We start from the raw sequence: 16177 nt of genomic DNA on the forward strand, positions 1-16177 counted from the left end.
GGCAAGCTGATGTGAATTCACCTAGTGTCAGCTCTATCAGGACAGTGGGACGGGGTGGGGCTGGCCACAGGTGAGCTTGCGCTGTCACAAGACCCCACCCTCGGCTCTACCCATCCTCTCCTTGGCCCTGGGAGGGAAGAGAGCTGGAAGGGCCTGGACTCACAATGGGGTCGAGGTGGAAGGAGGACACTGATGTAACAAGAGGGCTCAGGCGGCTCTGCCCTTCTCCTCCTTAGTAGGCCTGCAGACTTAGTGCACTCCCCTCCCAGGAGCCCCTCAGACTATTGATGAACCAAGGGGACACGGCATGACAGTTTGAGAGGGACCTTGCCTGGTACTTTTAAGAAGGGGCAAGGCCTGACCTAGACACAAGACATCGGGTTCTTTTTCCACAACGAGATAGCAGGGTTTCCGCCCAAGAAGCAAAATCAGGTGGAAGAGTTTGGCTCTGGGACCCATATTCTGCTACTTAACTTACTGGGTACCTTGGATGGAGTCCTTATCATTCCTGAGCTGCCTGCTGTTTTCTCATCTTTAAAATGGTCATAATACCCATCTAGTAGCTAGTTTGCATTTCAGAGGTAATATAGCACCTTCCTCCCCCCAACCCCCCACAGCACCTGATCTTCCTAGGTGGTCTCCCATCCAAATACTAACCAGGCCTGACCCTGCTTAGCTTCCAAGATCTGGCACGTTCAGGGTAGCATGGCCATAGACGATATAGCACCTTTATTTTCCATACAGAGTAGGCACTCACTCACACATTGTTTTTTCCATTGTCCCCATTTTTCTGATCCCTGTTCTGCCGATTACAAAGGTAACCACCATAATTTTCAGACATCCTGAGGTACCATGGCCTTTCTGGACTTCCTGCAGTATTTTTGTCCAACCTGGATTCCCCAGCCCTGCCCTCTTCCTCCTACCCCCCACCCCATGCCCCACTTGCCTGCAGTGGGGCCCGTCTGGCAGATGCTGGCACTGGCCTCCATGCTCACAGTAGTCCTCACTGCATGGGGACATGCAAGTGAAGCCACTGTATGGGCTGTAGACCAGGCGATATTTCTTGTAGCCTTTGCATTTGAAGTAAGCCTCCAGTGTGCTCACGTTCACTGTCAAGTAGGGCACAGATAAACACGGAAAGCAAAATTAACACCAAACCTATACCTTTTTTAACCAAGAATTCCCTATCAGGCATTTATCCTTAGAAATAATTGGAAAAGTGCACAAATACACATGTTCACAGAAGTTCAGAGCAGTATGGTTTATAATAGCAACAATGTTTAACAGAAGTTTTATTAAACAAAAAATATCGTGCAACCAGTAAGCACCACGAAATGGTTAAAAGCATACGCTTTGAAGTCAGCTAGACCTTAATTGAAATTCAAACTCTGCTCCTGACTAGTTGTGTGATTTGGGGGAAATTTCATAATTCTTTCAGTTTCTGTTTCCTTATCTTTAAATGGAAATGATAATAATAGCACCTACCTTGCTTTGAAGTTTAAATAAAATAATATATGCAGGGTATTCAGTATGGTGCCTGACATAGTAAGCACTCAATAAATGGTCACTGCTAATATAACATTCTATTTAAAATATATTAAAACACTATATTAAATTATATTATAAAATAATTTATCAAATGGGAATAGGTACACAGTATGCAAGGTAATATGTTCACAATTGTTTAAGTAATGAGGTTATCTGATCTGATCTGATCTGATCCCTTTATTATAAAACAGTATTGATATGTGTGAAGGTGCCTATACATAAAAGAAAATTCAGAAGGATGTGTGCAAAATGGATTTGTCTCTGGGGATTGATTTTTTTCTTCATTTGGTTAACTTGTGTTTCCTAAATTTCCACAATAAACGATTGTACTTGTATAATAAAAATTGTAGGGTTTTGTTTATTTTCTTTAACAAAAGGTTTAGTCTGGTCTGAGGTAGTTGTTCCCTTATCCTCATCCCAAACCCCCAACCACACATGCACGTAGTAGTGGGAGGATTTTACATTATTGGCCCCAGGGAGGAAGCTTAGTCTGGATTCTAGAAGCTCTTGCTTGGTCCTGGACCCAAGTAACACAGCAGCTTCTGTTGGGTTTGGCATGGTCACTGCCCTGTTCTCTGCCTTGCTCCCAAAATAGGATGGGCTATTCCTTTCCCTTTCTAACAAGCTTGCCAACTTACCTCATTTCCATTCTGGGATAGTCGGGGACTGCCAAAGCTGAAAGGGACCTCAGAAATCTCATCTCATTTTCTAGATGGGGGCGTTAAACCTGGACTGGGGATGGCTTTTGCAGAGGGTTATACCCTTTTGGGGAGGGGATATCTCTGTCCCTGCGTGGGGTCTCCAGCCTTCAACTTAATAACTTCCAGCTGGAGGGCAAAGGCAAAAGGATGTCCTCGTTTATGTTTATGAAGTGCAATGGTATTTTAACAAAATCACTAACAATTTTATTAAAAGAAAGAAAGCCATTGGTAGCGGTTGCCAGGAAGGCAGCAGTTGGAGTAACTGCTCTGTGGAACTGCACATGGGGATTCGTTAAGCAGTATTTTGTGCTTCTGCTCTTGAAACCAGAAGGCTGGTGGCTAAAAGGTTTACAACTTCTCTCAACAATTATAAACCAAAAATTAAATTAACTGGCTTTTTGCGTGTCCGTGGAAAACTATAAAATATTTTTCTGCCATAAGTTTGTATGGACTGAAGATCCGTGCCAAGCTCCCACTGTTTACCCCCTCTGTCAGCTATCCCTGTGACTGTCCCCAAGATAATGACTCACGAGCATTCAGACTGCTTATATCTTTCCTGGAGATGGGGTGGAAGACCACGTCGTCATTACTGGGGCCCTCACTTCTCTTCCACCTCCTTCGTAGGGCTTGCAGTAGGAATGCCTCCACCACTGCGTCCAGCAGCTGGTTGTTCAGGAAATCGATGACAGGCCCCTGGGGGCGGTACTGGAATTCCGAGATGACCCTCCAGTATTGAAGGATGCTTCCTGAGGCCAGTGCAGCTGGGGGATCACTGTATGGGTGGGGCACAATGAAGGGCTAAGGGATGAGGGGTAAGAGGGAGGAGCCGGGACCGGGCAGGGACAGTCCCACTTACATTTTTTCCACTCTGCTGTTCCAGAGAAAGGCCCGCACGTCCAGGTTCCCCAGTATGTAAGCCACCTAGGGCAGAGGATGGGCATTGGGGGGTAGATGTGAGACCCAGTCCAGAGTGGAGACCCCACCAACTTTAATGCAATTTACTCATCCCCGTCTGTTTCCGTCTTTGAATGTGAGTCCCAGGACCCTCATGATTTCTCATCCATTTCTTCATCCCCACATCCCAGCCTAGCCTGGTGACCAGCATGGGTTGCTGCTTAGTAAAAGTTTGTCGATGAGTAAAGGACTTTACATATCTCCCTCCACCCCCAGCCTCCTATTATAAAGGGAGAATTTGAAAGGAATGGCTCCCACCTTGCCTCTGATTCCTGACTCACACATTCATTCTCTCCCACATGTATATTGACCATCACATATGTTTAGCCAGACCTAGGGTATAGTCAGGGGCTGGGGATGTCAATGTGACTTAGGAAAAGTCCATATTCAAAGGTCCATAGTCTGGTGCAGCAGAAAAATGTCAACAGATTTTATTGGAGTGTGGAATACCACAGTAACAGTAGTAATAATTATTATTCTAATCTTTTGACACTTATTGAGTTTTAGACAGCAGGCTCCGTACTTAACATACATTATAATTTAAACCTTGATACAACCCATTGACACAGGTACTATTATTATTTCCATTTTTATATATGAGGCAACAATTAATTTGTCTAATTATTACACCTGCTCTAGTGAGTGGTAGAGCCAGGATTTGAACCGGGGTATGTAGGATTCTGGAGCCTTAATAACTCAGCCACTGTGCTACTTTGCCTGTGATTGAGGAATGGAAAAGTGGAGGGAGCCCAAAAGAGGGAATCCCCAGTTCCCTCTGGGAAGTCAGAGAAAGCTTCCTGGAAGTGCAATGCCTTGTGTTGCACCCATATAACACCCAAGTGCAGGTCTCTAGGGACTCTCAGAAGGAGAGGCTGAGGTGATTTGGCTACCCTAGATCCCCTCGGAGCTCTCTGTCCTGGGGCTTCCTGTCTTCCTCACCCTAGGCCTTCCCTGAGGCAGGAAGCTCCCATCTTCTTGGGTAATTGAATCTAGATGGATGATGAGATGCAGAACGTACAAGTAATAGCTAAGATCCCACCCTGAACCTGCTTCCCCACCCAGAGCCACCTGCAGCACTGACCGAGGAGTTGACCTCTGATTTGGAGGCATTTTTTCCTTCACTGAGTGAGAGCTGGATGATTCTTAAGGGAAGACCTGGGGATGGGAGAAGCAGATTCATAATCACCACATGGGTTCACCCAGACTTACCCAAAAAGACTGCTGGGCCGGTCCAGAGAGACCCCCTATTCTGCAGTGATAGGTCACCAGAAGAATCAGGAGAGATGATTGAGTCCGCTGATCCCCATCTTAGTGCTTGTTTGACTATGGTTGGGGCTCCCCTGACTCTCTGCTCACTGAGCTATGAGGTCGCCTTCAGTCTTTCCTCATGAGACCACTCAGGTTCACGGTTTATGCTATGACAGCTGCCTCCACTGGATCCCATAGCCTGCAACTTACCACCACCCGAGGGAAATTTGGAGTTCTGTCCTGTGAGTTTGAGGAACTTAGCCCTGATCCCCACAGCCCCCCATTTTCTCCCAAGTGAGAGAAGTGTGGAGGTGGGGATAGTAGGGGCATCTGACGGTACCTGGTTCAATGGCTGGAGTAAAATTATTGCCAGCCAGGAAGCATTGGGTGTCTGTGAAGGCTTGGGGGCAGATGCAGGCAGGCTGGCAGTTTAGAGTCTGGGAGATGTAGCAATGGCCGTCATTGTAGCAGTAATTCACAGGGCAGGACGTGTTCTGACAGAGTTTAGAGTCTTCCAGAGCTGCAGAGAGGGCAGAGGTCAGGAACACCACACTGGGCAGTGCAGGGAAGCCCCCAGTCCATGGAAAGCTGCTCCCAGGACAGGCTTGGTTTCTTTCCTCCAAAGCCCCCTCAATTTGCATTCTGCTTGTGGGCCACCTTGAACCTCAAACTATCCTTCTCCCTTTGCCAGACATTTTCCTACCAGCAACCCTTGTTCCCCTGCCAGGTCTGTATTCTTTCACTTCTGAGAGAATGGAGTGTTTATCAGACATTTTGCATCAGGAAAGGACCCAGAAGACTTTCTCCACCTCCATGCCCTTTTCTGCCTTTATAAGACTGGTTCTACTGCTCTGGCCTTTGCTCAGATTTCATTTGGGTGCTGTAGGGGGCTTAGTGGAGGCCTCACTGTGATCTCCCTTGTCTGACTCCAGCGAATGTGGGGTCAAGGAACAGTTGGGAGGAAGACTCAAAGGGAAAATGAGGCACCCCTGCCACCAGATTCCCATGGCAGCCCCTCCAAATGTTCGGATTAGGGGGATAGGGAGACCCTGAGCCTTATATCTCAGAAGGCCCCAAGGAGCCTGAGGGCCCAGCTTACCTCTGGTTCCCTGGCTGTGCTGAAACTCTCCTCTCTTCTCCAAGCCACCTTCGGTCTTTCGCCCTCGGCTTTCCCCATTGGTGCCTCAGGGATACTCTGTTCTGGCCTTTCTCCAGTGCTTGTATAATCTCTTCTCCTTCAGCCTTGCATACTACCATGCCTATCCTACCTCCTTACCACACCCACATGTGTTGATCACTCCAAATACTTGCTAGCAAAGGGAGAGAAATGGTTCACTCATGGCTATCCTAGGCCTTCCAGATGTCACCTGTCCCCAGAACCTCCTCTGGCTAGGGCCCTGTTTTTAGCTTACGTGCACAGTGACGCCCATCTCCAGTCAGGTGCAGGGGGCATGCCTCGCAGCCCTTCCCAGGAATGCACTTCACATTCGGGAAGCACTGCTCTGCACAGGGGTCCTTGGTGTGTTCACAGTATTGGCCAAAGGTGTTCCCATCACACGCACAGCCAGCCACCTGAAATGGGTTGCTGATCACTGAGCAGCCAGGAGGAGGCTGAACCACTATAGGTATCTGGGTGTTTCAGTACTGACTCCTCGGGTCTGAGAACCCATGGACTCTGAGTCCTTGTTTTAGTTCTGTCGGCATCTACTGAGCACCTTCGTGACCAGGCCCTGGGCCTGTATGTCCCTGCCCAAAGGCACACTATTCTCCAACCCATTTGGCACCCTGGGCCATTCTTTCTCCTGACCTCTCTGCCTGGCCCCTGCCCCAGGTTCTCAGCCTCTTCCCTCTCACACCATATCTCTTTGCCCGAAATCCTTTTCAGAGTAAGATGGTGGGGAGTTGGGAGAGGCAATAAATAAATACATACATACATACATACATACATACATACATACATACATATTCTACTATCCCTTGAAAACTGTCTCCTGCTCATTCTTCCCTTGCTGACTCCCAAACCAAGAATTTAGAGCCCCATTGCTCACCACAGGGAGAGTACACGTAACCAGAACAATAGCACAGGGAAAGTTATGGTTCTAGAAACTTCAGCAAGCTCACTAGTCTCTCTTTTCTGACCTCCCTACTGAGATGACTCTGGAAATCTCCCAGAAATGGAACCCTCCAACATTTCTGCCCCAAGACTGGACATTTTGGAATATCTAGAATAATATACTGATTTTAATCTCTGTTTTTACCCCCTCCATATTTTTTCCTTTTCCAGCCGCTGAGTTCCCCCACCCCCACCCCTTTCAAGTAGGAATTCTCTGCTTGTGCTTCAGGAGAAGGGTGTGTGTGTGTGTGTGTGTGTGTGTGTGTATAGGGGGTAAAGGAGGTCATAGGATATTGCCAGCCAAACACTTTCCTTTTCTGGGTCCACTTTTAAAACCAAAATAAATAAATAAATAAAAACAAAAATAAAGCAGATAGGGTAAGATGCATGGACTTAGACCAAGTATCTTGGCTAGAGCAAAAGAGTAAAACAGAAGACAAAGGGGATTGAGGTGTGCCAAGATCAGAGGGGACCTGTACCTCTCTGCTCAACAACATGATAATAAGATCCCAGAGAGAAATGGCTGTGTGGTGCTTCTAGGCAGACTGGATCTTAAGCCACCTCATAAAAAGCTCCCTGAGCAAGGCACCCAACTGCACAGCACCTCCCTAGGTCTGAAGAAGAGGGAGCATGGAGCTTGTGATCCATGTAGACGTGTGCCCAGGGACCACACAGGCACTTTCCTAACCCACATCTTTTTCCAGAACCACGGAGCTGGGAACCACTGTGGAAACTCTAAAAGGCTGAAATGGAAGTTTCTCACCAGCCTGGCAGAATGGGAGCTTGGAGATAAAAATTCAATTGAGCTATAAGCAGTAAAGAAGGTTCTATTTCTTATATGTGTAAGTTTGCAGCCTGAGACTAGTATCTGCTCTACTTGTCCACCATAGTTCTACCCACCTCCCAACACATACAATACTACAGAGGGGCTGAATTATGACATCCCTTCAATTCTCACTTTCTTTCCCCTCAACACAGAAACCTCCTTCCCATCCTCCTTCCAGCACTCACCTCCATGGAGGAATTGCTCATCCCGCTGGTCTGGTTGTATAAACACTGTTTCTCTCTCTTGCAAGCACAGACCACGGTCTTTGGCTGGAGTACAGAAGATAAGTTGTCCTTGATATTTCTTGCTAAGATCTCCAGAGTGAATGGTTCCAGAGACTTTGGTGTCCATAGCAATGTCCCATTCTCTGTCCCAGGGAAGACAAGATCAATGAGAGCTGGGAGCCTTGTCTGCTCTACTGTCCAACATATCTTGGCATCTAACACCCTGAGAGTCAATGCTGGACTCCCCTCAGACCGCCCCTCAAATCTCATCGGGCATTTCCTTGAGCAAGGCTGGTTTCCTGGGCTGATTCTGGTCACACTCCAAGCTGGAGGCCACACCAGCCCAACTAACTGATTGTAGGGTGGAGTTTCACAGAGGGAAGGCAGTTGTCTCCTGAAGAGACCCCAAATGGCAATCTGCTTGGGTCTGCACCAGGATGGAACATCCAGCGGAGATGAACGATAAAGGCCAGGATCCTTCTGCTACTTCCCCAGGCTACACTGCAGGCCAAACTGGCTTCACCTTCACAGCAGCCCCATCCCTTGCTTCGAGTTCTCGCCCACCCCTTTTGCTTCCTGAACCTTTGACCAGCCACCCCTTTAGACACCAAACTACAGTGAAACACTGCTACATTTTAGTAAGGACTCTTCTGATCAAATCCGTCTTTTGGTTTTCAAGAAAATAGAAAAGTCTCCTTGAAATAGCAGGTTAAGGGGAGCTGACTCTAGGGAACAGATGAGAGTAACTTCCAGGCTGTCACTCTTCAGGAGAGAAGCCCAGTGGAGGACAAAATCTCCTGATGCCATTGCCTAGCCCCTGGGAGGTCACCACATGGAGCAAAATGGAGCAGACAGAGCACTTGCTTCTTATGCACAAAGAAAGAAAATGAGGCAAAGAGGTGTTCAGAGCTCAGAATAAGGTCGCTAAGGGCTTTGGTTTAGCAAAGAATAGTCACGAGCACAGTTAGTGCTGGCCACAGAAGGCAAGCTACATTCCATGGGCTTTGGCTCTTTGACCTGATCATGGTTACAGGCCTGGGAGGTCTGCACACCATTACTGAGAGGGGAAAATAAAGCTTTGTTTGGTCCCAGCACAGAAAAGCAGACAAGGAGTGCTAAAGGTAGGTAAATATGGTTGACACACATAAAAATAGTAATAAACATTCCAAACAATGGTATTTGTATTTCTTTATATCTTGTTTTACATTATATCTTTTTAAAAAATAGATATGAAAATGTCTTAGGTTAGTATTTTTTAGTTGTTATACTTTATTCTAATAACTCGGTGATTGTCCAGAGTCAGTCTAGCCAGCTGGCCGAATCTCCATAAGCCCATCAGTACTATTCCTGGGGAAGTGAGGACACCTATTTGAATTGTAGAAATCATTCCTAGGAAATGCAGGTCCCAGATTTTCCAATGAAATAGTGACAAGAAGTTGCACAGGGTATAATAATGCAAGATTATCCATGGCTTGACTCTGATCTCATGCCCTCAGCCCCCAAGCGCCCTTACCAAAAAGCTTGAAGTCAGCGTAGTTGTTTCTGAGCGTGAATGTGACATTCGTAGAGCTGCTGTTGTACTGAATCAGTGTGGTCTGCCCCATGTAGGCTTCCACCAAACGACGGCCATTGATAGAGGGCGGGTACTGGTCTGCAACACAGAGAGGGGATTCAGGGCCTGAGGTAGGGCACCCTCTCGCCTTATGGCCACCTCTCTCTTTCTCTGGTCCTGTTGCTCGTGGGAAACATGCCCAGGGCTGTGACCCGCCTTTGGAAGCAGGAATTATTCTGCGTACCTGCTATCAGACCCAGGCATAGCAGATTGGGGCCGTATGGCCCGCCTGGCCAAACCTTTATTCTCTCTCTATCTTCTCCCCGAGCAGGATTCATTTTAAGTTTTTTTCCTGTTCAGAGTGCTGTGCTGGGCATGGTATGAAATGAATCAGAGAACAGGGTTGTTCAGAGCAGCACCGTTTTACCTTTGGAAGAGGGCCAAAAACCATGAGGGTAATATCTAGATGGGCATTGCATTCGTTAGGAAATAGAGAGGAAGCAAACCTTTTTCACTGGTCTCTGTTTTTTGGAGCCCTGCTATCTCCATTTCATTTTTGTTCATTCATTTGTTCATTCATTCATTTATTCATTCAATCAGTCAGTCACTTAACAAGTATTTACTGAGCACCTACCATATGTCTGGCATATTTTAGATAACGAGGACACAGCAATAAACAAATAATAAAAGAGATACCTACGAAAATTAGAAAATATGTTCCAGAGTTATAAATGCTAAGAGAAAAAATAAAGCAGGGAAGATGAATAGGGAGTGTAGGTGAATGTAAAATTTTAGACAGGCTAGCCAAGAAAGGGGACATTTAAATAGAGACTTGAAGGAGGTGAGGGGTAAGTCTGTGGTTGTCTGGGAGAAGGGTGTTCCAGGCAAAGACGGCAGCATGTGTGGCATCTCAGAGTTTAGAGTGAGCCTGGTGTGTTTGAAGGACATAAAGAAGCCAATGGGACTAGAGTAGAGGAAGCAAGGTGGGAGCACCAGAAGAAGAGTTTGGAGAGGTAAACTGGATAGGACTCTGAAGGTCGTCACAAGGACAGAGAGAACTGGGGAGTTATGGAAGGGTTTCATCAGAGGAATAATGAGTCAAAGAATCTGATAAATTTAAAAAACTGTGTCTCTTACAGGAGTGTCATAGAAGGGAGCTCCTCATCTTCTCCCTATCTTTGCAAACGCCCCCCTGGGCCTCACGCCACTTACTGAGGGTAGCGTTCATCTGTTGGTAGCTTGAAAAGAGCATTTTAGTGTGCAGTCCAGTGCTTGTGTTTCCCGTGACCAGGATGTCATAAATGCATTGTTTATTTCCATGACACTCAGAGGTCAAATTCTCACTCGAAGAGTTGTTTTTCAAAAGTTGGGAAATGAAGACAGGAGTGAAGTTGGAAGGCAGATTGTTGTCCCTCTTGCCAAGGAGGCTTGTTCCGTCGATTTTCCCTATAACACATGAAGTACAATGGCAGCAATACCAGAGATGGGACTTCAGCTATATTTCTGCAGTGCCTGCCCCTTACTCTCACTTTATATAGTTTAGGATGGGGAGGAAGACATGGAAGGACAGGCTGACATTCGGCGTCTGAGTCTGGAAATACCTGCTCTAGTGAGTGAGGGCCACCCACCTCCTTCGTTCTCTCTTCCAGGAAGAGAGATGCAGGTATGGTGGGAGTGGAGGGGACAGATCTGGGGTGACACCAGAACCCTCAGTGTCGCCTTCTGGCTTTCCACCCCTCCTTCATAAAGGACAGAGATCTGGTTTCCACAGACCTGAGGGAGAACACGTGAGCAGCTTCCTTCACCCCGGCCCTGCCCCACTGACCCAGAGCACACGAGGCTCAGACTTACAGGTCATTCCGTAGTGGAAAAGTGTCTCTTCGTTGCTCTCTTTGGGAATGATGGTGTCATTGGGCATCTTGAAGTCATCATCTGGATTGTCATTCCACACCCCTGAGGGACAGAGTAGGATGTCGGCCACCCTGGGTTACAGTTCTCCCCTTCCCTGGGGAGCATCCAGCAGTTCATGCTCAAAATGTGAGGAGGAGCAGGGAGCCCAGGAAGCCTCTTTATGTTGTATCTGTTCTTGATTCAGTCCTCCAAGAGGAGGGGAGAAGACGGACCATAACCTCAGAGCCCCACCCCTCTGCTTTAAGGTGGGAAGAAGAGAGAGGGAAGGAGGGGATGAAGGAAGAGGAAGGGGATGGAAAAAGAGGGAGGGGATGGAGGCAATGTGGGGAGGAGTGGGAAGGTGTGAGAGGTGTGAGGCACAGGCCGTTGCTGGCTGCCCCCTTTTCAGTGCCCTTTGATGCTCCCTTTGCTGTCCAAAAGTAGAAATTTAGGAGGACAGGAAGCGAGCCTCAAAGGTAGCTGAAGAGGTCCCTGTCCCTCCCTGCTGCTCTGCGTCTGCAGGGTTCTGCTCCGAGGAGTCTGAGAAAGAGAAACTCAGCCTGGGATGTCCACAGGCCAATGGGAGGGGGACCACCTGGGGTCTGGGAGTCCAGGCTCCTGTGGTGGCTGCTGACTCAGAGGCAGGGTCCTGTCAGCTTCTTACCCAGGAGGCCCTCGGTGCGGTTTCGGTACTCCTCAGGGAGGCTGCAGGAGGCATGGAGGATGTTGGAGAGAGCAATCACTGAGATGGTCACTGTCCCATCTAAGCTGGCTGATACCATCGAGCCATTGCGGCTCAATACGACTCCAGTGGTGTTGAATATCTCCTGGCCTAGAATGTTGGGAGACAGATGAGGAAGAAACCAGCATTGGGATCCTGCAGGCCCAAGACTTGGCAGGACCGAAGGTTCAAAATGCAGAGAGGAGACTGAGAGCAGCTCTGGGGTATCCTGAGGCACCTTCTCTAGTGGCCCAAAACCAAACACACAGAATACCCTCAAGTCCTGCGCCACCTGCTTCTAGCTTGGGACTGAAGAAGGGGGCTACCACAGAGAGGTTGTCACAGCACTGGAGGAAGGAGAGAACTGAGGAAGGAAAGTTTAAGTCTTGCTCCTGAGTGAAGAAGCTGCTCAGGCACAGCTGCTCAAGAAACAGCAGGGGTGGTGACCAGTCTCTCCTACCCTAGTGCTGCTGTCTCTGCGCCCCAGCACGCTGCTCCCAGGTGTGGGGCACCCACTGAACCCTCGCGGCTGTCCCCAGCCTACCTTCTGCATCTTCACGGTTAGAATCAAATGTCACAGTCTGGTTATTGAGCCGCACTTGAATTGTGTCATCGGGCTCAAGAAACCATTGAACCTGGAAGGGAATTGGAGGAGGCCTAAGCCTGACCTGTAGGTGGGCCCAGAGCTGAGAAAGGAGGCTGCAAAGAGCTTAGAACCTGAGCTCTGGACAAAGATGAAGGTGATGGTGGATGTGACAATGAGGTTTTGCAAGCTAACATCTTGGAGTGCTTAGCATAGACCAGCCTCTGAGTGGGACCCATTTCTTAGATTACCTCATTAAAATCTCACAACGGCCCTGTGAGGTAGGTAATGTTATTATCCCCATTTTACTATAAGAAAACTGAGGCACTAGAAGTTAAGTCATTTCTTTAGTCATGTAGCTGGTGGAACCAGGACCCTCCCTGTGTCTCTCGGGTGACTCTCAAACCACTACACTGGCGAGATGCATCCTCCCTCCCTTCTGTCCCTTTCTCTTCCTCTTTCTTCCTCCTCCTGGGTCTTGATTTCCAGCTGAGGCCCACCTGAACACTCTCTGGGAGGGGAGCAGGGATGTCTAGTGTTCCCTGTCTCACTTACTGTGATGGAGTCCAGGCTGCTGGAGTTGTACTGAGCGGCAAAGGCAATGAAGTTGGAGGCCTGGGCCGAGCCAGTCTGGGCAGTGCGGCCCTGAAGCAGGAAGGAGGAGTTTCCATCCTGGGCCTGGACCAGCAGGAAGTCCCCCAGCCCATTGAAGGTGTAATTGGCATGATCCAAGGTGGTGATGTGTGGGTCCCCAAACATCCAGGCTGGAAAAAGGAGATACCGCATTGGCATGGTAGACGAGGGAAGGGTCTAAGATACGATGATACCCCTAGGCAGGGCATTTGCCCAGATAGACTCAAGCCGGGGAGGTGTTCATGGCTTATAGAATCTACCCTGGAAGCCCTCTTGCACTTTTGTGCCCCCACCGCATCCATGTCTGCTCATTATCTTTTACTCTCCCATTCCCGCCCCCTCCCTAATGCCAGGTCCAAAGCCCCTTCTTTTGCCGTTGGACGCAGAGCAGAACCATCTCCATCTTCTCTTGTGGCCACAACCCTGCCCCTGGTCCAGAAGCTAGTGTTGCCCTGGTCCAGGCCCCGAGAGGCTATCCCTCCCCAGATCCTCTGTCTTGACCCTACTCCAGAGTGGGCCTCAGCAGCCTCACCAGGCCTGGGGGGCTGGTACCCAGCACAGCTGATGCGGGGCCACCTTTGCTGGTACATGGCACATAAGGAGGGCTGGTCATTCCAGTGACAGCACCACTGTTGAGGCTCTAGTTCTTGGTCTGTGGAGAATAGCAGCATGTTGCGGGGTGGGACATGGAGGACCTGCAGAACTCAGCGAGAAGGTTCGGTGGGGCAGTATAAGATGAGTGGCAAGAGCATGGTTTGAGAAATTGGCACACTTCAGTTCAGATCCTGCCCTACTCAGTGGCCTTAGGCTATTGACCAATTACTATCTCCCTTGAAGGTTTGTTGGAGCCACATATAGCCAAGCCCTCAGGTGGGCCAGAACATGGTTGGAGCTAAAAATCTCCCTTTCTTGAAGAGTGGGGTGCTGAGTCCCACTGCTCTGAAAGTACTGGGAGTGGAAGGGCATGGCTGATGATCTGGGGACTATGGATGCTGCTTGGATTACAGGGAGGAGGGTAGAGGACATACATTACTTGCTCCCCTACCCCTGTGCCCTCTAGCTCCTTTGGAGGGTCTCTGTCGGAGATGACTCCATATTTTCCCCAAGATAGCCTGCTAATCTGGGTCCAGAGGCTAGGGTCAGACTCCCCTTCCCTAGGAAGATGCCCTTGTTCTGGGCCAGGGCTATGGGGGCAAGTGGAGATGGGGCAAGAGGCACTCAATCATAAACCCCTAGGATATCAGCTGGAAGGAATGTTGAGCGTGTCCTAACATCACAAGATCAGGAAATTGAGCACCAGGGAAGGGAAGGAACTGGGAGGGAATGGGGACAAAAGGCTTCATTCTGTGGGTCCCACTGCTTGGCATTCAGCCCAGAGCTGGTGCTTGATGAGGAAGAGCACAGAGCTCCAGAGAAGGTAGGATTGAGATCTCTGTGGACGCACATACCAAACTGCCAAGGACTCTGCACTCTCCAGCCTTCGAGAAACTCTCCCCATGGCCCATAGCTGCAGCACGCTCCTCCACGCCAGGAGGAGAAGCTGCACAGCTGCCTGCTTCTGAGGCCCCACCAGCCTGCAACAAGTCCAGACATACTCAGGCCCAGGACGCCTGTGGTGGGGGCAGGATCAGGGTGAGGTGTTCCTGGGGAGAGGTTGAGGGTGCCTCAAAAGGGACAGGTTAGATGTGACCAGAGGGATGGTGGGTGGGCTTATGGGGGACAATGGATATACCCCAAGAGACAGGAAGGAGATGTCACCTGTGTGGACGGGCAAGAATCGTAAGTCCCATAGTCCCTGCTGCCAGGAGCAAGGGCAGGAGATCTGGTTCCAGTCCCAGCCAGGCCACTGAGGCTGTCTCTTCAACCACTGCAGGCACCTGAGACGGTAGTTGGGTCTTTCTTCCCTGTGCAGCCTATAGACCTGCAGGCCCCTGAGGCCTTAGAGAGCAAAGGAAGAAGGGTTATATCAGGGCCTAGGGACACAGGCTCTGCTCTAGCTTTAGGTACAATCAAAACTCAGAAATGCACCTTCTGTATGTCACTTTCCCTCTCTGGACAGCTCTTCCAGGGATGGGACCCCATTCAGATTGGCAGCAATTCCTCCTCAAAGATCCCTTTGATGTGAACCCCCAAAAGCCCTCAAAACTTAGCTCTTAGGGTGAAACCTTAGGGACAAGTGCTGGGTGGGGAGGCCTCACCTGCACCAAACTGAGAGTCAAGCCCTGGCCCTGATCTTCAGTTCACCCCATCCTCTACCCTCTTGTCTGTCACTCTAAGCTCCAGCACCTTCCATCCTTCAAACCAATTCCTCCTCATGCACCTTATATCTCAATGAATGATGCTGCCAGCCACTAGCCATCCATTTAGACACTTGGCTTTCATTTTTGACCACCCTACCCAGCACAGACATGTCAGTGGTCAAAGCAGCAAGACAAGAGGCCAGTGTTCAGAGGCCATCTGGGGAGCCAGCCACAGAGGAGTTGGCATGTGAAGCAGGGGTTTGCTCTAACACCACAGGACTGAGGAAGCATCCTCTGTGCCCAGACACCATTCTTGTAAGGGAGAAGTAAGCAGGAGAATGAACCCTGATGGGGGTTTGAACTTTAAATAGACCTTAAATTAATTGTACGTTACACTCTGCCCACCCCAGCTGCCATGAGTGAGAAAAGGCTCCAGAGTTCCATAAGATACAGTAGGACATAGGTATTAGATTTTGACTCGGTTCCTACACAAAAGAAGAAATTGTCAAGATAGCTACAATTCGTTAAGGGTTTGAAAACAATAATCATTTTTTTATGACTATCTGTTTATGTGTCTTCTCTACAATAGCCTGGTGTCAGGGAAAACACATCAGATACACTCCCCCAACACATATACACACAATCGTATTGCACCTCCTGGGTCACAAACAGATGTATCTTGGTAGAAGGGCCTTAATTTCACTGGGCAGCTCTCTCCACAAAATGGCACCCATGATTTGACCTAGCTTCTGTTTATTAAAAGTTCTCGCCACGGAACGAATAGAACTGGATTTATGATTCACAATTTACTTGGCTGGTTTCTAACGTTAAAATATCCTTTGTTCTACCACATTTGGAAACCATAATTTCTTTCTCTTTGGGACTTCTGGACAGGACACTGAGTCATGGTGGAGGCCTCACGGGCTTCCTCCTGATACTAAAGT

General features: G+C 48.8%; 1 protein-coding gene across 1 annotated transcript in view; it reads right to left on the reverse strand.

Annotated features, from left to right (window-relative positions):
- The window catches only part of MUC4 (mucin 4, cell surface associated), a 49652-nt gene that overhangs the window by 325 nt on the left and 33150 nt on the right, over positions 1-16177 (reverse strand). The window contains exons 8-23 of the mRNA XM_006906184.2: positions 14752-14931; positions 14442-14567; positions 13526-13645; positions 12916-13124; positions 12322-12412; positions 11721-11888; positions 11018-11119; positions 10379-10612; positions 9128-9265; positions 7576-7757; positions 5864-6023; positions 4792-4971; positions 4285-4358; positions 3106-3170; positions 2780-3021; positions 947-1109 (exon numbers count right to left, since the gene is read on the reverse strand). Coding sequence (XP_006906246.2) covers positions 947-1109; positions 2780-3021; positions 3106-3170; positions 4285-4358; positions 4792-4971; positions 5864-6023; positions 7576-7757; positions 9128-9265; positions 10379-10612; positions 11018-11119; positions 11721-11888; positions 12322-12412; positions 12916-13124; positions 13526-13645; positions 14442-14567; positions 14752-14931 — 2434 coding nt within the window. The remainder of the gene's footprint in view (positions 1-946; positions 1110-2779; positions 3022-3105; positions 3171-4284; positions 4359-4791; positions 4972-5863; positions 6024-7575; positions 7758-9127; positions 9266-10378; positions 10613-11017; positions 11120-11720; positions 11889-12321; positions 12413-12915; positions 13125-13525; positions 13646-14441; positions 14568-14751; positions 14932-16177) is intronic.

This window comes from Pteropus alecto, unplaced genomic scaffold, assembly GCF_000325575.1.
Source record: "Pteropus alecto unplaced genomic scaffold, ASM32557v1 scaffold311, whole genome shotgun sequence".
Lineage (NCBI taxonomy): Eukaryota > Metazoa > Chordata > Mammalia > Chiroptera > Pteropodidae > Pteropus > Pteropus alecto.